We start from the raw sequence: 16,232 nt of genomic DNA, 5'->3' as shown, positions 1-16,232 counted from the left end.
TGTATATATGTTCCGGACCAGTCATCTATCTCTCCGGTCAACACATATTTTCTGCAAAACGTATATTAATTGTTACCTGTTTACTCAGTGGAGTGCTATCTCAAAATTCATGAAACAGACAAATGCAACCTGGCTTTACTCCATATTCCTATCCACTGGTCACCTCATCACTGGTATGGCATCTTGTGTAAACCCAAACTGATCTCATCCCAAGTAACCATTAGCTCTCTTCTTCAGCCTTTTGTTCACAATTCAAAGTACTGTTTTGAGTGCAAATGAAATCAAACTTTTAGTCCTCACATCCTACATTTCCATTCTGTGGGATGGGTATCAACACCGCCAAAACAAAATCTTCTGGCCACATTCCTCTATCATAAAAATTCTAATGAGCCCATAAAAACTTCTGCCTTGATTTCCTAAATTCTTGAGTGGTTCTACAGGGATGTTTTTGAGTCCCACAGTCTTTTCCAATTTCTTTCCCTTTCTTGCCTTTTCTATGTCACAGTTAAGTATTCCTGTTCCTAAGATATCTTTATCAATATCACATTCTCCTTCTACATTCAAACTCATTGGCCTATTGCCTTTATGATTTTGTTTCTCTATGTATTCTTTCCATATTTTATCTCTAACAGTGCACATCGAATTTCCTCTCTTACATCCTGAGAGTTCCTTCACCTTCCTTCATGTATATTGCACCCTTTTTGCCATCTCAATAAACTCCCCATGTCCTCGCCCTGCTCTTTCCACCTTCTTCCCCTTGCCCTATTACTTTCTCACCTCAGTTTATTATTCAGCACTTAGTACTTTCTTCTCCCTAAGTCTACGGTCACGTCATTCCATTCCCTCCTCTCACCTGTTTCCATAATAATATCTTCCGTAATCAATGGCTTCCTAAACCTTTTTTCTATTTACCATCCCAATTGTTTCATTAGCCGCTTTCTTCATCCCTTGATTAAGATATTCCCATTTTTCTTCCATTTTATTCATTCCCTTATCTCTGATCAGAATATTGTCAACTACCTTTTGGTACTCATTTCTTTCCAGCCCTGTTAAGAGTTACTCAATCCATTTTCTTGTCCTCCTTCCCCCTTTCACCCTCTTCATTGTAACACTGCACTTCACGGGCATTAAATTTTTAATTAATTCCACTTATGCTTCTGGGAAACTGTATGAGTACCATACAAGGATTGCAAAAAAAGTATTGGGAACAATTTTTTCCTGACAAGAGTGTACGTCATAGCACACTCATACCGCACAGGCTCTGTGGTGGGGGGTCTGACCTTCAACATGAGCCAATCGCCTGCAAGCATTCGTTCAGGCTAGATCATGCTTTTAGTGGACTCCTGTTGAGTGACTTGGTGCAAGCGCAAAATGTAGCGAATGACTGAACAGCAGAATGACCTCAAATTTTGGGTTGGACTGGGGATATTGGGTACGGAGATGTTGGGCTTGATTTGCCAAGTGTTTAAGGATGAAATCATGTCACAAACTGCTGTTTTTAAGTGGCAAAAACTCTTCAAAGATGGCCAAGAGTGTGTGCAGGATGAGCCTGCACTGGTCAGCCATAGATGATATTGAAGAACCGATGAAAACGTGCAATGTGTTTGCGAAGTGCTGAATTCAGAATGTCGGTGAAGTGTGCGTATGATCACAGATCATACTGGCATTGATAAGATGACAGTGCACACCATTATCACTGAAATTTGGCAATGCGAAAGATCTGCGCTGACTCATCTTAAAGGTCTAGACGGACAACGAAGAACAGAGTCAAGTGTCTGCTTGCAAAGACCTTCTTCAATGCAACGCGACGATTACCCAACCCTCTTCCAGGCCCGAATTGGCAATAGCAGACTAATTTCTATTCCCAAAGGTGAAGCCCTCCCTTAAAGGACACCACCATGGGACCCTATGCGCTGTCAAAGAAGCTTGCCCTCGTATTCTTAAGGACCTTCTGGAATCCACCAACCAGGGAGCCTTCCAATTGTGGAAAAGCCACTGGAAAAAGTATGTCGATGCTCAAGGGACGTACTTCAAAGAATTTTGAGGCATTGTAGCAATCTCTCAAATAAATCTATTTTTCCAAAAGTTTCCCCGATTCTTTTTATACAAATCTTGTATACTTACTTAGTTTCTTTTAAACAGTAAAAAAAGAAAATTATTTGTAATGATCATCAATCACAAAGTCTACAAATCAAAAGACAAATTGATACTCTTGAATTTGACAAGTATCACACGAACATATCATTTTGGGGAAATTTAAAAGTAATATGAAAATTCTAGAGCAGAGCTTACTTAACAAAGGGTCCTCTTCTGCAGGCGATAATGAGAGAGAATCTTGTCACAGCTCAAGAAGCAGAACTATTATCAAGGCCTGTTTCAATGGAAGTGAGAGTAGCAGACAATAAAGACTAAACGCAGTAAGATTCTAAATGGTGGGAAAAAGAATTTCCACTATCTTTACCAAAAACATTAGTAGCACTCATTTCATGGGTTAGCCAGTGAATGGAAGTTCATAGTCCATGAAATGCCAATTATTTTCATACTATTTATTAAATAGACATGTTTGTTAAATGGACAGAAAACGGCATTTTGATTTCACAGCTCAAATTATAGAGTTAAAGCCGTTGCCATTTACTTATTTGTTTCCAAAGAATTCATACATTTGGCTTTGTAATAACCATTTTATTCATAATTGCTACACTCTGTTTTAACTTGAAAAAATTACCATAAAATTGGTGGAAAGCGCATTAATTGAGTTATAGAAAGGAAGACAGAAATCCATGCAGTTAGTGCATTGCACTTTGAACATCAAAGCTGATGATAAAAGAATGGCTGAGGACAGTGTAGCAGGCAACTATAAACAATGAGTTGATTTGGTAAGGGCTACTTGCATCTGTGGTGGCCAGTATTAGTACAATGACTTTGATTGAGGGCAAAGAAAGGAGGCTGCCAAAGGCTCAGAAGCATGCATTTTCTGCCATAATCAGGGGTGAAAAGGTTAGTAAGATGCTAAGTAAAGCCTTCACCATGGAAAGTCTTAATCTACATTTCATTTCCAATGTATCACCAGGATCCAGGCCACATAAAGAGCATTGCTCAGTTATTCAGCATTGTCTTCCCTCCAAGTTGACAGTGAACACTGGCATGACAAAAGGACACAAATTAGCCTTGCACCCTTACCATGACTTTTTTAAGGAGCCATTCGTACACTAGAATGTGCCTTATTCGAGAATCATGTATTTTGTGAGAAAATTCATCTATGCTATCTGATTTATGTAAAAAAGCTTTGCTAAGTTTACATAAATAGAAGAGTGTAGCATATTTTGTAGCCATGATTCCTTCTCTCATAATTTCAATGGTATCAGTTGTGAACTAATCACTTCTTTAGGAGATTTATTTGCTCACTTTTCTGTATAAGTTCCTGTGTGTACTAAATTCATGTGAATGGGGAAGGTAAACTAGGATCTTCACCTTTTAAGCTTGTCTTTATAAAAGCTACGACAATCTCCTCAGATATATTCCAAGTAGTTGGCCACATTGTAGTCACCCTTGACTGGAGTGAGGACATTTTTTGATTCTCTCAAGTCTTTTATTAAATAAATCAGCACATACTATTGTCAAAACTTGGAAGTCTTGGCATCAAAGGTACCTTGTGTGACTGGGTTGAGCCTTAAACAAATACTTAGTTGAAATTGTTGAAAAGGAGTGAAACATCTGTTCTGTACCTTATTATTCTATTGAAAGAATTGGTTCCATCAATCGCTTCAGCCCCATTTCATTTGCAGATGATACAAATGCAATTCTCAACTCTTGAAGAAAGGGGGGGGGGGGAACTGGTCGACAGTTACTTTAATGGGGTCATCTATGTGTGCAGAAATTCCACAGATTGTAAAAATCATTTGCTTTGACTGGGATTCAAGTTAGAGGTAGTGATATTTACAATCTTGGTAATCTTGGATCTTTGGAATTTGATACTATCGTGCTATTTTATATTGAGGAATCCACACACAAGGACACCATTTACACAAAAATGGGGACTGTTACACAGTACAGGATTGTTGCAAAATCTGGAATTGTTAGACTTTAAAAAGTGCATTTATTTCATTTATATAAAAATAAAATCACCATACTTTCCAGCCTATAAGATGTACTGTGATTTTTCAGGTTGGAATTTATGGAAAATACTTGCATCCGACAGAAAAAGATCAAAGTATTTAAATATTAACACTTTATTAGAAGAAAATGAAATGGTTACATTAATAAAAGTAGCAATGTATCAATGTTTATTCATTGTAAATCCCAGAAATTCATCAACACTGTGGCTAAAATCATACAGGCAGTATATGCAGTTATTTCACTAAAGTTGCCACTTTTCTCACACACAATGCCATCTTCACTTCCTTCTAGCGCATTGCAAATTTCATATTTTTAAGGAGACATTATGATAGTCCTACTTTTAACTTTCTGCCAGGACTTTTTCTCCTACTCACAATAACTATAAATTGATGGCTGTTTCATTCTTTTCATCAATGTGAAATTATGAGTTGGTGCCTCAATCCACTTTATCTACTCCTCATTCATTAACCTCTTGGACAGTTTATAGACTGAAAACATCCAGGGGTTGTAATTGAGGAGTTCATCCACTAGGAATCACAGCAAAATGTATCTTCAGTTCAGTAGCACAGCTTTTTTCAGACTCTGTTACATGGGCCTTATATTGATCGCACACTAATAAAGATGACTTCTTCAGAAGAACACCAAGATGCCAGAACCATTACCATACCTTCATGAACTATACCTTCTGTAACCACAGCTTCATATTCGATTAAATGAATATACTTTGTAACTTCCACACAATTTTTTATTCGTACTACCGGTTTCAACGCAACAGCGTCATCATCAGGTACCTGATGATGACGCCGTTGCGTTGAAACCGGTAGTACGAATAAAAAATTGTGTGGAAGTTACAAAGTATATTCATTTAATCGAACATGAACCTCCACAAAGTTGAGCCCGAGACCATAGAATTCACAGCTTCATACCCTGTACATCTATCCTTTCGTATGAGAATGAATATAAATTCCATGGGGAATTGTACATCATGGCAGCATTTTCATTTAAACATTAACAAAGGAGGAAGTTTTGAACCATCAGCACAACATGCAAGAGAAACAGAATTGAATATCTTCTTACTACCAGAAGTCTTTATCATTACTGTCTATGCAGTTTTTGGTCTACTGTAGTTCTGGTATGCACACACAGAACATTTCTCTTCATGATTCTCTATTGCCATGACAATGTTCCAGAGAAATTGACAATAGACATACCTATTGCTTATTTTCTCACTTCAATTAAAATCATTTTTGTTGAAGCAGTCATCCCATTCTTCCAGCGGTTTCTTATCCAGTTCTTAACATTTCCCTCAAGCTTTGGCCATTTAGAGGCAAATGAACATTAAGTTTTTTTGACTTCATCTCTCTGAATCCACTAAATCCACCTTCTGCTCCCTCCATTCTCATATTATCATCTCAATCAGAGGGGGAGCAAAGTGCCTTTCAGCTGCCCTCTATCTGTGTTCTGAAGTGTAATTCATGACTTTTAAGTTTGAATGCAATACTGTATGACAACCTTCTCTCATTAGATTACATGAAGTTAATTAATTGTAACTTTTTACACAACACTTAGTTTCTGTGGGGAAAAGCAGGTATGCACACTACATAGAAAGGAATGTATTATGCATTGAATGAAGCTCTTTTATTGCTGAGCTGAGTTTGAGTGCCTGTAGGTTCTTTGGACTTCATTGTGAGAGATACAATGCATTAGCAGAGGGGCGGCATCCGCATTACCCCAATGCAAGCAAATTTTGCAGCAGCCCCACGTGTGAGATGAAAGCACATTTTGGGATTTGAAAAAGTGCATCTTATGGGCTGGAAAATATGGTATTGAGTACCATTTCACAATTTATTTTGAATAGGTGTTTTGACATCATTATCTTGTTAGCTGTGTTTTCCAATACATAGCCCATGAACAATGTTGCATGTGATTTGACATTGAAACATGGAAAAATGAGTTTTGTTCAAAAATAAATTGTCAAATTTTAATTAGAAATTTAATTCCTGTTTACTTCAGATGGGGTTTCAGAAATTTAAGGCTTCTCGCAAACTATATTAATTTCAAATTTGAATTCCGTATTTTTGAGTTTTAAATTTTGAAATAAAAAAGGTTATACTGTTCAAAAGTCATGTCTTTAGAGTGTAAAAAATATCATATTCTAGGGAAGTACATATCTCTTTCACAATGCTAAAAGGTTTTCTAAGTTTAAAAAAAAAATCCTGAAAGACACCACATATAGAGGAAGATGAGAATCTTCCACAGATTGTGGAAGATGAGAATTTCACACAGTTAACGTGATGAGGGCAATGTGTGCAATTGATAAATGAGGGAGAATAATGGGACATACTTACCATTGTCAGCTTTTACGGCTTCTTCCCCATGCTGCTTGTATCCAAATATCAAGTCAATCCAGGTATGGAGATGGTTGGACACATAATCACTTTCAAGAGCGTTTCTCATCTTCCTCACAAAATCTTTGGAATCTGAAACGACAGCAATTTGAAGGGGAGGATGTTCGCATAAGTTTAAGTACGTACCACAGAAACTAAACAATAAAAATATAATAATTTCTTTGATAAAACCACTAAAAACTGAGTTCTAAAATAAATTGACAGTTAATGAAAGGATTAACATTTTTCTAGCCCCTCAAAAATATTTAAACTAACATAAAGCAGATGGGTTAAAAACAAGGCATGTGACATTATCATGGGGGTCAGATGCTTTTATGTCAAACCATAAGCTCTTAAGTTTCTTGGCTTACAGTCAAGCCACTCATCAGAATAGAGGTTCCCTGTACTCTGCCATCTCAGGGAAGCTTAAGGAACAGGAGAAAATAGTTTATTCTTGAATGATGTTTTCCTTTTTCTTGAGCTTAATATGTTTTTGGAGGAAAATCATATCTTCCCAAGATGATTTAGGCAAGTAATTTCTCTTTATTATTCAACATCATCATAAAGTATCTGCACATTTTAACTTTTGATTATTTTGGGGTATTATGGACCTTGTCTTAACTAGAATTTGTAATATTATTGTTTAAATTTGCCTAAATGTCTAACTACAGAGTAAGTAATCTTCACATGACATAAAACCCATCAGAAAAGAATACATACACCAACAGCACTCAATGGTCTCACAAAAAGTCACCTATTGGGTAATATGAATTTTCCAATGAGAAAGCTTTAATTTTTTTTAACTATGCTTTAATTTCAGTCATTTTAAGACTCTGAGGCAGCTTGTTGAACATTTTAATTTAGACTGATTTAGGTCTCAACAATTTACCTCAGGTTCAAATAAATCGAGTGTGAAAGCCATTTTTACTTCCAGTTCAGTAATTATGTACATACTGTTCTTTATAAGATACAAAAATTCACTTTTCACCAATGTTTCTTAGGATAAAATAGAATAACCATGAAGAGAGAGTATTCTTCATCTGTTATGCATTGGATGACAATGATCTCCATATTTCTCCTTGCCGATGAGGTGAACAATCCTTTTCAGAATTGAAAATATCTTTGATTTCCGGCATGATGCTCCCCAGAATACAATGCAATGGACAAAACCGTGGAATATATAGAATTCTCTATAGTTAATGGTATGTGAATGGCTGTTGTGACAATGGGGACCTGAAAAATTCTGGTAAGCTGGTAGAATGAACTTAAAAAAAGTTGGCTTTCAAAAAAAGTTGGTTTAAAAGTTGGCTCAACCCCATGGACTCTAGCACAGGGGGAATGACTATGAATACCTGTGATATTGTATGCATTGTATAACATTATAACATCTTGTTCCTTTGAAGCCCCAAAAATGTCAGTGCGTACGAGGATACCTCAATACCTTAAATGGCTGAAGTACTCAGCCAGACATCAAGAGATCCAGGTTCGAATCCCAGTCAAGGCAAATAATATTAGGGCATATTGCACCTCATTCAGCCTTCAATTAAAATAATATTAATACAAAATAAATCAATTAATATTACTCTTTAGGAGTTGGATAGTTACAATTTATTAGATAGGCCACTTTGTTTTAGAAAGAACGATTTATGATTCAGGCTATCAGAATTAACACTATTTTATTTTATTTTTAATCTATATCAATGATCTCCCAGACAAGCTTAAGTTCATTAAGGGGATAGACCCAATACTGTATGCTGATGATACAAATATCATTGTGTCAGCCTCCTCAGTAGACAGTTTGACAGAAAGAGCAGCTGAAGTAGCTCAGATTTTCAATGAATGGTGTCTTCATAACTTTCTAAAACCCAATATAAATAAGTCCAACCTGATTTATTTTACTAATAAAAAGAAAGTTTCATCTGCAATCTCAGTAAATGTAGAAGGTGTGAGCATACCCCAAAATTCCAGTATCCAATTCCTGGGAGTAATCCTGCATAGAAACATGTCTTGGGAGGAACACATTTTCAAATTACGTAGCAAGTTAAGCTCCCTATGCTTCCTTATTAGAAATATTAGATATTCTATAAATTCAGAGGTCCTTCTATCCATTTACTATGGTGAATTTTATTCTCGTGTTACTTCCAGTATCCTCTTCTCAGGTTCAGGTCTTCAGGTTCCTCTCTCCATGTGGGCATAATCTTCAAAATCCAAAAGAGGATTATACGTATTATGAGCAATACTCCTTGCCATGCACCATGTAAACCTCTCTTCAAAAGACTTGGTTTATTACCAGTACCTTGCATAAATATATTTAATGTCATCTTACATGCAAAGGGTAATATTTCCCACTACAAGTCCAACCACAATTACCATAGTCACTACACAAGGACCTGCAATGACCTGCACCAACCATTTGTCAGGACACACAATACTGCCCATGGACCCAAAGCAATGGGCTTAAGGTTATTCAATAAACTTCCCCATGAAATCAAATATGAAACAAAAGTACCTGTTTTCAAGAAAAAGCTGTTTAACCTTTTAAAAAATAATATGTTCTATTCTGTAAATGAATACCTTGAATTGTCGCTATGCGTCAATTCTGGCTTAAACAATTAATATGTAATTATACTAGTGTATTGGTATGTATGTATATATATATATATATATATATATATATATATATATATATATATAAAATATATATATATAATATATATATTTATATATATATATATATAAAATATATATATAATATATATATATAAATATTATATATATATATATATATATATATATATATATATAATATATATATAATATATATATTTATATATATATATATAAAATATATATATAATATATATATAAATATTATATATTTATATATATATATATATATTGTATCTCTTCTAAAATTGTGAAATTTATATCTGACGTGTCCTATATTTGTGTATGCATGAATATGCAACAAATCTCCGGACAAATAAATGTATTATTATTATTACTAAGTAGCCACTCTAAGTCACCCATTACACTTAAGCCTGATGTGCATGGCCTGGTATTTTTTACATTTAACTATGGGATGTGCCACACTCAAGAGGGAGGCTGCAATTAACACATCTAGGAGGTGCCCTCTCTTCATTGAAGAGATAAAAATGGGCTAACATGCAATGATATTCTCAGGCATGTGATTGCCGCCTCTTTCCTATGACGGCTCCTGATGGAAGATGACTTCATCAACAAAACTGCTTCTTTGTAGTGCAACTTTATTAGAAGTGGTCCTCTACACTGGCCTCCATTCCTCTATAGTTTATGTTCCATTGCTTCCTACTGAGCCGTTGTGTCAGCTCTTTCATTGTTAGCAATACCCATATGCCCGGATACCCCAAGGATGCTTACATTAACGGATATGTTGTTGCCAGATTAAAAAGTGCATCAACATAATGATAGAAGTGCTTGTTCAGGTTTTATCCATCCAAGGTGGTTTACCTTATGTGAACTAAACCATCAAATAATGGCAAGATGGAAAAATTAGGGCTTCATTCCCCCATTCCGACACGAATATCTTGGCATAAAAAACTTACATGTGCAACATGGAAGTGGTACTGAGAATGGAGGAAGTGTTCAGTAGTCGTTAGAAACAGAGGAAAGTAACAATCAGATCAAAAAATACTTAAAATAAACTAATTTGGAGGGTATTATTTTCAGAAGTACTGAGATTGGGAAAAATTTGGCCTGCTGAATAGGGGATACATGGATGGATTTCATAATAACTTAAGATTTGTTCACACACAATTTTTGCACGGCAAAATTAAGAGTAACTATTATTGAAAAGAATAAAATTATTTTTTATTGTTCCAATATGTCATCAAAATTCAAACAGTTAAGGGGTTGAATATAGTTGAAGAAAAATGGGCATATCTCAAGCAAGGGATAAAGAAAGCAGCAAATGAAACAATAGGCATAGTAAATAGAAAAAATATTAAGGAAGCTATAGATTACGGAAGATATGATTATGGAAAAAGATGCGAGGAGGGAGTGGAAGAATATGAACACAGGGTTAAGGAGAATGAAGTACTAAAGCTAAATAATAACATGAGGGGAGAAAGTAATGGGGCAAGAGAAACATGGTTGAAGGAGCAATGTGAGGACATGGGAGTTTATCAAGATGGCAAAAAGAATGCAATACACATGAAGGAAGGTGAAGGAACTCTCAGGATTCAAGGTAGAAAATTTTATTTATACTAATAGAGAGGGGGATCAGGACGGTTCAGTGGCTAACATACTGGCTTCCCAATTAAATGGCCCAGGTCCGAATCCTGGAGACAGCAGATATTTTTCAGTGGTATCCTGATCCCTCCATGAGCTGCTTTGTGGAGAGCACTTTGAGTGAGTGCGCCATCCGTCAGATGGAACGTTAAACTACTGACCCCTTAGCACCTTTTGTTAAGAACAGCTTAATGCTGATGCCAGGTTTCTCTCCACCCTTCCTTCCCATCCATCCCTAATGGCACAAATGACCTTAGCTGTCGGTAGCCTCCCCTAAAACTACTACTACTAATAGAAATGCACAAGTAAAATATTAATCAAAGCTGAGGAGGTTCTGAAAAGATGGAAAGAATATATAGAGAAACTACATGGTAAAGGTAATGGGCAGGTAATTTTGAATATAAAAAGGCAATGTATCGTAGTGTTGATAGAATAGCTCAGGAAAAGGAACAACTAACTGTGACATAGAAAAGGCAATAAAGAAAAAGAAATCATAGAAAGCTGTGGGAATGGATAATATCCCTGAAGAACCAATCAAGAATTTAGCAAATCGGGGGAGGAGGATTATTTTGGACAACTGAATACAGATGCTGTTTCAATACCTGTTCCTAAAACCATTAGTCCCACTCATTTTATGGGATAGGCTAAGGGTCAGAAGTCTACTTTTTGTCAAGTCATGCCCATAGTTATATATATTTGTTTTCATATTTTTGATAAATTCAAATGAAAGTCCAATATTTTGGATGTTCAAATTATGAAAGGAAAAAGATTTTACTAATCTACATGTTCCTCTTCAGAATTATGATCACAGAGTTTCATTATCAAGCAGCCTTTAAGTTTTGATGGACAGAGACCTCGCTGTAACCTGCCATGTGGAATCTTCTTGAACGAAATTCACAAACCACCACAATAATGCAATTAACACATATATGAAACATTGCACCATCTCACCTCTTGCCCAACCCGGCAACTCCACATCAGCTACTCGGGAGCCATCATGTCTTCGGCCAAAATCAATGCCAAAGAAGTTGTTGCAGAAGTCGCCCTCGCCATCCACATCGTAAAACTCGGGCACTAGTTCCTTGAAGTCCGCCATGTTGCTTTGGACATTTTTCCACACGTCTCGTACGCTAGGATGACACCAAACTCACTCTCACATCAAATGAATAATACAAGAAACCTATTCCTCAAGTAATCATCCACATTCATTTTAGCATTTGGACTGGTGCAACAATGCCTTTCATAGCCATCATGTCAAGGTCACAAAATAAACCTCAACAAACACTGCATACAGACTCCTTCAAATCGCATGGGAAAAATTATCGACTGACTACCAATATAAGTTTGTATAACTATTGTTCATAGTAAAAAGAACTCTAGCCATGGTGAAAGACAATATAAACATCTATATTTGCAATATTCTTATATTGTTGAAACATTAAAAACTATGCTGAAACAATCATAATAAACAATAGTTACTGGATTGAGATGCTTTATGGTCATTTGGGAATATGGCTGAAGTCTTTATGAACCATGAATACCATAATTCTTATGACAAACAAACTGGACCACTCATGAGAATTTAATATTTCACAAAAGGTGATCATGTTCTGACCTTTTGCAGCATTTTTTTACTTTCATTACAAGTGAACACAGCTATTGTAGAAAGAAGTGGGTAGTGATCTGATGGGTGGCCATTCATGATATTTTTTTGAATGAGTTCAAGGTCGATATTAGTCAATACATTATCTAAAATGGTTTGAGAACTAGCACTCATTCTGGTAGATTTACTGTTGGTAGCACAGATGCTATATGAAGTTAATAAATCCAAAAATTTATGCTTAGCTTTGGTAACGCCCATACAATTACAACTGAAGTCACCTGTAATTATTATACATGGGTCATGAATTGACCTATGGATTATTTCCAAGAATTTCATTAGTTAGGTAAGGAAAACACAGAAGTATCCACCTTGAAACAGGCTAAATAGGATTCAAATGTTAGTTCTTCACTGAGAAATTGGTACGAGAAATCAATTCGAACATGGGAAAAGCATTCAGGAAATAGAATTAAAACACCACCTTTTTTGCACATTGATTGGCAAAAAGCACTAGCGATAAGATACCCAGGCATATGAAGAGTATCAAATTTAATTGTATTTAACCAATGTTCATAGACACAGATCATATGGAGTTTGTACTCGTTTACTAGAACCTCTTTTATTACGTATGCTCTGAATGTTTATGGGCAAGGCCATAGGATAGGTTATCCTTCTGGCATTGGTGGCAGGTATGACTTCAAAAAACTTAAAGCCTTAATCATAATTTCACTCTATTTTTACTAAAAAATGCTTCATTAATATGGTGCAAAAAATTACGGTTGAATACATTCGCAAAGTGCAGAGGTTATTTTTCTGCAAATACATGCTTACCCATATTGAAAGCAGTGAACTGCAACTCACCTGTTAAACATACGATCAGGGTGATCAAATCGTCCATTTTGCAAGCACAACATGTAATGTGGATACTTGCGCACCAGATAGAAAAGAACGAATCCTGGAGCTGAATAGTGGGAGCCATACAAGAATTTTGGAGGCGGCATCTCCTCATAGCGCTCCTGGAAAATCAAGATTGGAGTCTATGAGTGATAAAATTAAGGCTCCCATTGCTATTCCAACTTTGCTGTCAGTACTGACATGTCACTGGTCATGGCAATGAAATAGAGAAAATTGTAATTAAAACTTGACATATTAGTATTGCAACAGTTAAAAATAATAAAAGTGGCAATTATTCACTTCTCCCTTCAAATCATACTTCATTCCATGTAACTAAGTACCATTCTTTGGTCATAAAAACCAATCGAGGAAACCTCACAATGCTCCATCAAGGCCTATTTTCCGTGAATTAAATTTGCTACCACTCCCATGCATCTACATTATGTTTTTAATTCTATATATAAAAAATAACATCGGCAACTATTCTCTTAACTCTGCCTATCATCATCATTACACCAGAGGCAGGAATGACTTCCATTATGGGAATATAAGAACTAAAGCATTGAAATTAGGACCCAATGAAATGGGCATCAGATTATATAACAAACTACCCAAAAGTATCAAGGATACAAAGGGAACTGCTGCATTCAGGCATAAATTAAAAAGATATCTACAGCGCAATATGTTTTACTCGGTTGATGAATATCTCAACAATATTCCCAACCAGTAAGTTCATACTTTTAGTTTCTAGCAATGGTCATGGTCTGATTCATGTTAATGATCAATGATTTTTCTGAATTTGATATTGTATGTGCATGTTACAGCCAATGTTCATGGGTTTGTACCAAACATTTATGTAACTATGAGCATCATTTCTTTTATGTATCTTAACTGAGCCTGTGTCTTTGCTCCTCATTGACGTGCCTTATATCATGTACATACACCACCCACCTGGTATTTTTGTATTGTGATCTCTGGGCAAATAAAAAGTAATAATAAAAGTAATAATAATTGACAACATAAAGAATGAGGAGAAATTTATATGCATGTGAACTGAGAGCCAAGCAAATTGAAAGTAATATTTAAGAGAAATGAAACATTGTTATTCTATTAAAAATCATTGATTATATTTTTCAGAATTATTACCACCTATTCAAGTTTAAAAAAATGCATTTATTTAAAAGGCTGCAGATGGCAAAGGAACTTCAAATGTGGATTATAAGGCACTTCAAATGGAGCATTCATAAATCTCCTGAAAAATATGTATTTTACCCAAAACCAGCACTTTATCACCAAGTGTTATGCACTCATAAACAGGTGCTTCATGTACTGAACACTCTTGGACAAGTAATTTCAAGGCATTCTGCCAAATTAAAGTTAGGATTTTGATGTTTCCAAATAACAATTTAGATCCAAGTATTATGAGAGCTTCCTCTTTGCCTCCCTCATATTATTTAGTTCTTTGCAAATTCTACCTGCCTTGATACTCTCTAAAAAGACTACTCTTCTCCATCCTCAATCTTGCTTACCCAACATTCTCCCTTCTATCATGACCTTCAACATTTCACAACCTCTCTGAATTTCTTCCATCCATTTTCTCTGTCTTTTTGATATTTTCCACAGTAATTTCCTCTCTTCTCATAATTGACCCTTCATCACATTAGTCCTCTTTTATGCACAAGCTATTTTCTCCATTTTCCAACATCCCCATTTCTCAAAAGCCTCCAAATTTTCCCTCCTATGCCCATTGAGATAGTAAGATGGCATCGACTTTGGCCATAATGTGCTGTGGCTTTTGTAAAGCATGACTTGAAGTGCGAGATAAAGTTGTTAGTTGAGTTATCTGCATGTGTGCATATCACTATAAATGCTCTGGATTAAGTGATGTCTCATTAAAAGCTCTCTCTTGACTACCACAATATTTACAGGACGTGTTCCCTACGCCGTGTAAATAAGCCCATTATTTACCATATGGCGGCCAATATTGAGAATTTGAGAATGGAGTTTCAGGCTCTCCTATCTACTGGATCTACTGAAAATATTAACTTGCCGCCAATTGCAAAGAAAGTTGTTATGTTTTCTACGGTATTGAAGTTTGAAGACAAAGAACAGTTGGGCCTCAATAGTGATACCTCAGATTTGTGCCCCAAAAGTGTAAACCCAGGATTTCACATCATGAGTCCCAAATTCACCATTACTGATGAGGAAGGTTTCCAAATGGTGCATTATAAGAGAAACAAATGCAAACGAAATACAGTGTTAAGAAGTTGTAAGCAGCCCATTGCCAGGTGTAAATTTGTGGGAATTCCTCACACGACGACTCTCTTCTACGTTGGTCGTGTCCAGTCCAATCGAACGCCTGATGACTTCATCAAGCATCACAACAACATCAGGCAACAGCAAATATTTCATTAGTTAAGCTTGTTACACACCCCCAAACGGGAATATCCAAATGTAAGTCCTTCAGACTAAAGTAGTGACATTAATTTAGTTTTCCTAAATGTGAGATGTCTACAAAATAAGATATCTGAGATAGAAGCAGTTGTCAAATATGGTGGCTACAATGTACATTGTCTCAATGAACATTGGCTTACAAAAAATGAAGTTGATGTGTATAGCCTTTGTGATTTTAGCTTGGCATCATTCTATTGCATCAAAAAATGGCAATACCTGTATTTATGCCCTAAAATGCATGCCCTCCATAGTAATTGACTTAGACAAATTCTTTATGGAATTGCACTTTGAAATATCTGCCATCATGTTGAAGGACCTGAATCTGATCATGGATTTAGTGTATCGCTTCCCTAATGGTATATTTGAGCATATCTGTAATCAACTGGAACTAGTACCATCCCTTTACTTGACTGAAAGCCAAAATCATAATTTGTGGAGATCTCAACATTGATCTAACACTAACAATAGCCATTGTCAGGTTCTTGAAAATCTTTTGCTTTCTTATAATTTAT

General features: G+C 35.8%; 1 protein-coding gene across 2 annotated transcripts in view; it reads right to left on the bottom strand.

Annotated features, from left to right (window-relative positions):
• LOC139693888 (protein FAN-like) overlaps positions 1 to 16,232 on the bottom strand; it is a 43,760-nt gene that overhangs the window by 14,156 nt on the left and 13,372 nt on the right. For both annotated transcript variants that reach the window (XM_071592207.1, XM_071592206.1), the window contains 3 exons: positions 13,234 to 13,388; positions 11,724 to 11,902; positions 6,465 to 6,596 (listed from right to left, as the gene is read on the bottom strand). In XM_071592207.1, coding sequence (XP_071448308.1) covers positions 6,465 to 6,596; positions 11,724 to 11,902; positions 13,234 to 13,388 — 466 coding nt within the window. The remainder of the gene's footprint in view (positions 1 to 6,464; positions 6,597 to 11,723; positions 11,903 to 13,233; positions 13,389 to 16,232) is intronic.

The sequence above is a fragment of the Hetaerina americana genome, unplaced genomic scaffold, assembly GCF_022747635.1.
Source record: "Hetaerina americana unplaced genomic scaffold, ioHetAmer1.1.p SCAF_5, whole genome shotgun sequence".
Classification (NCBI taxonomy): Eukaryota; Metazoa; Arthropoda; class Insecta; order Odonata; family Calopterygidae; genus Hetaerina; species Hetaerina americana.
Note: the sequence above shows the minus strand (reverse complement) of the source record. Positions and strands in the feature narration are given on the sequence as shown.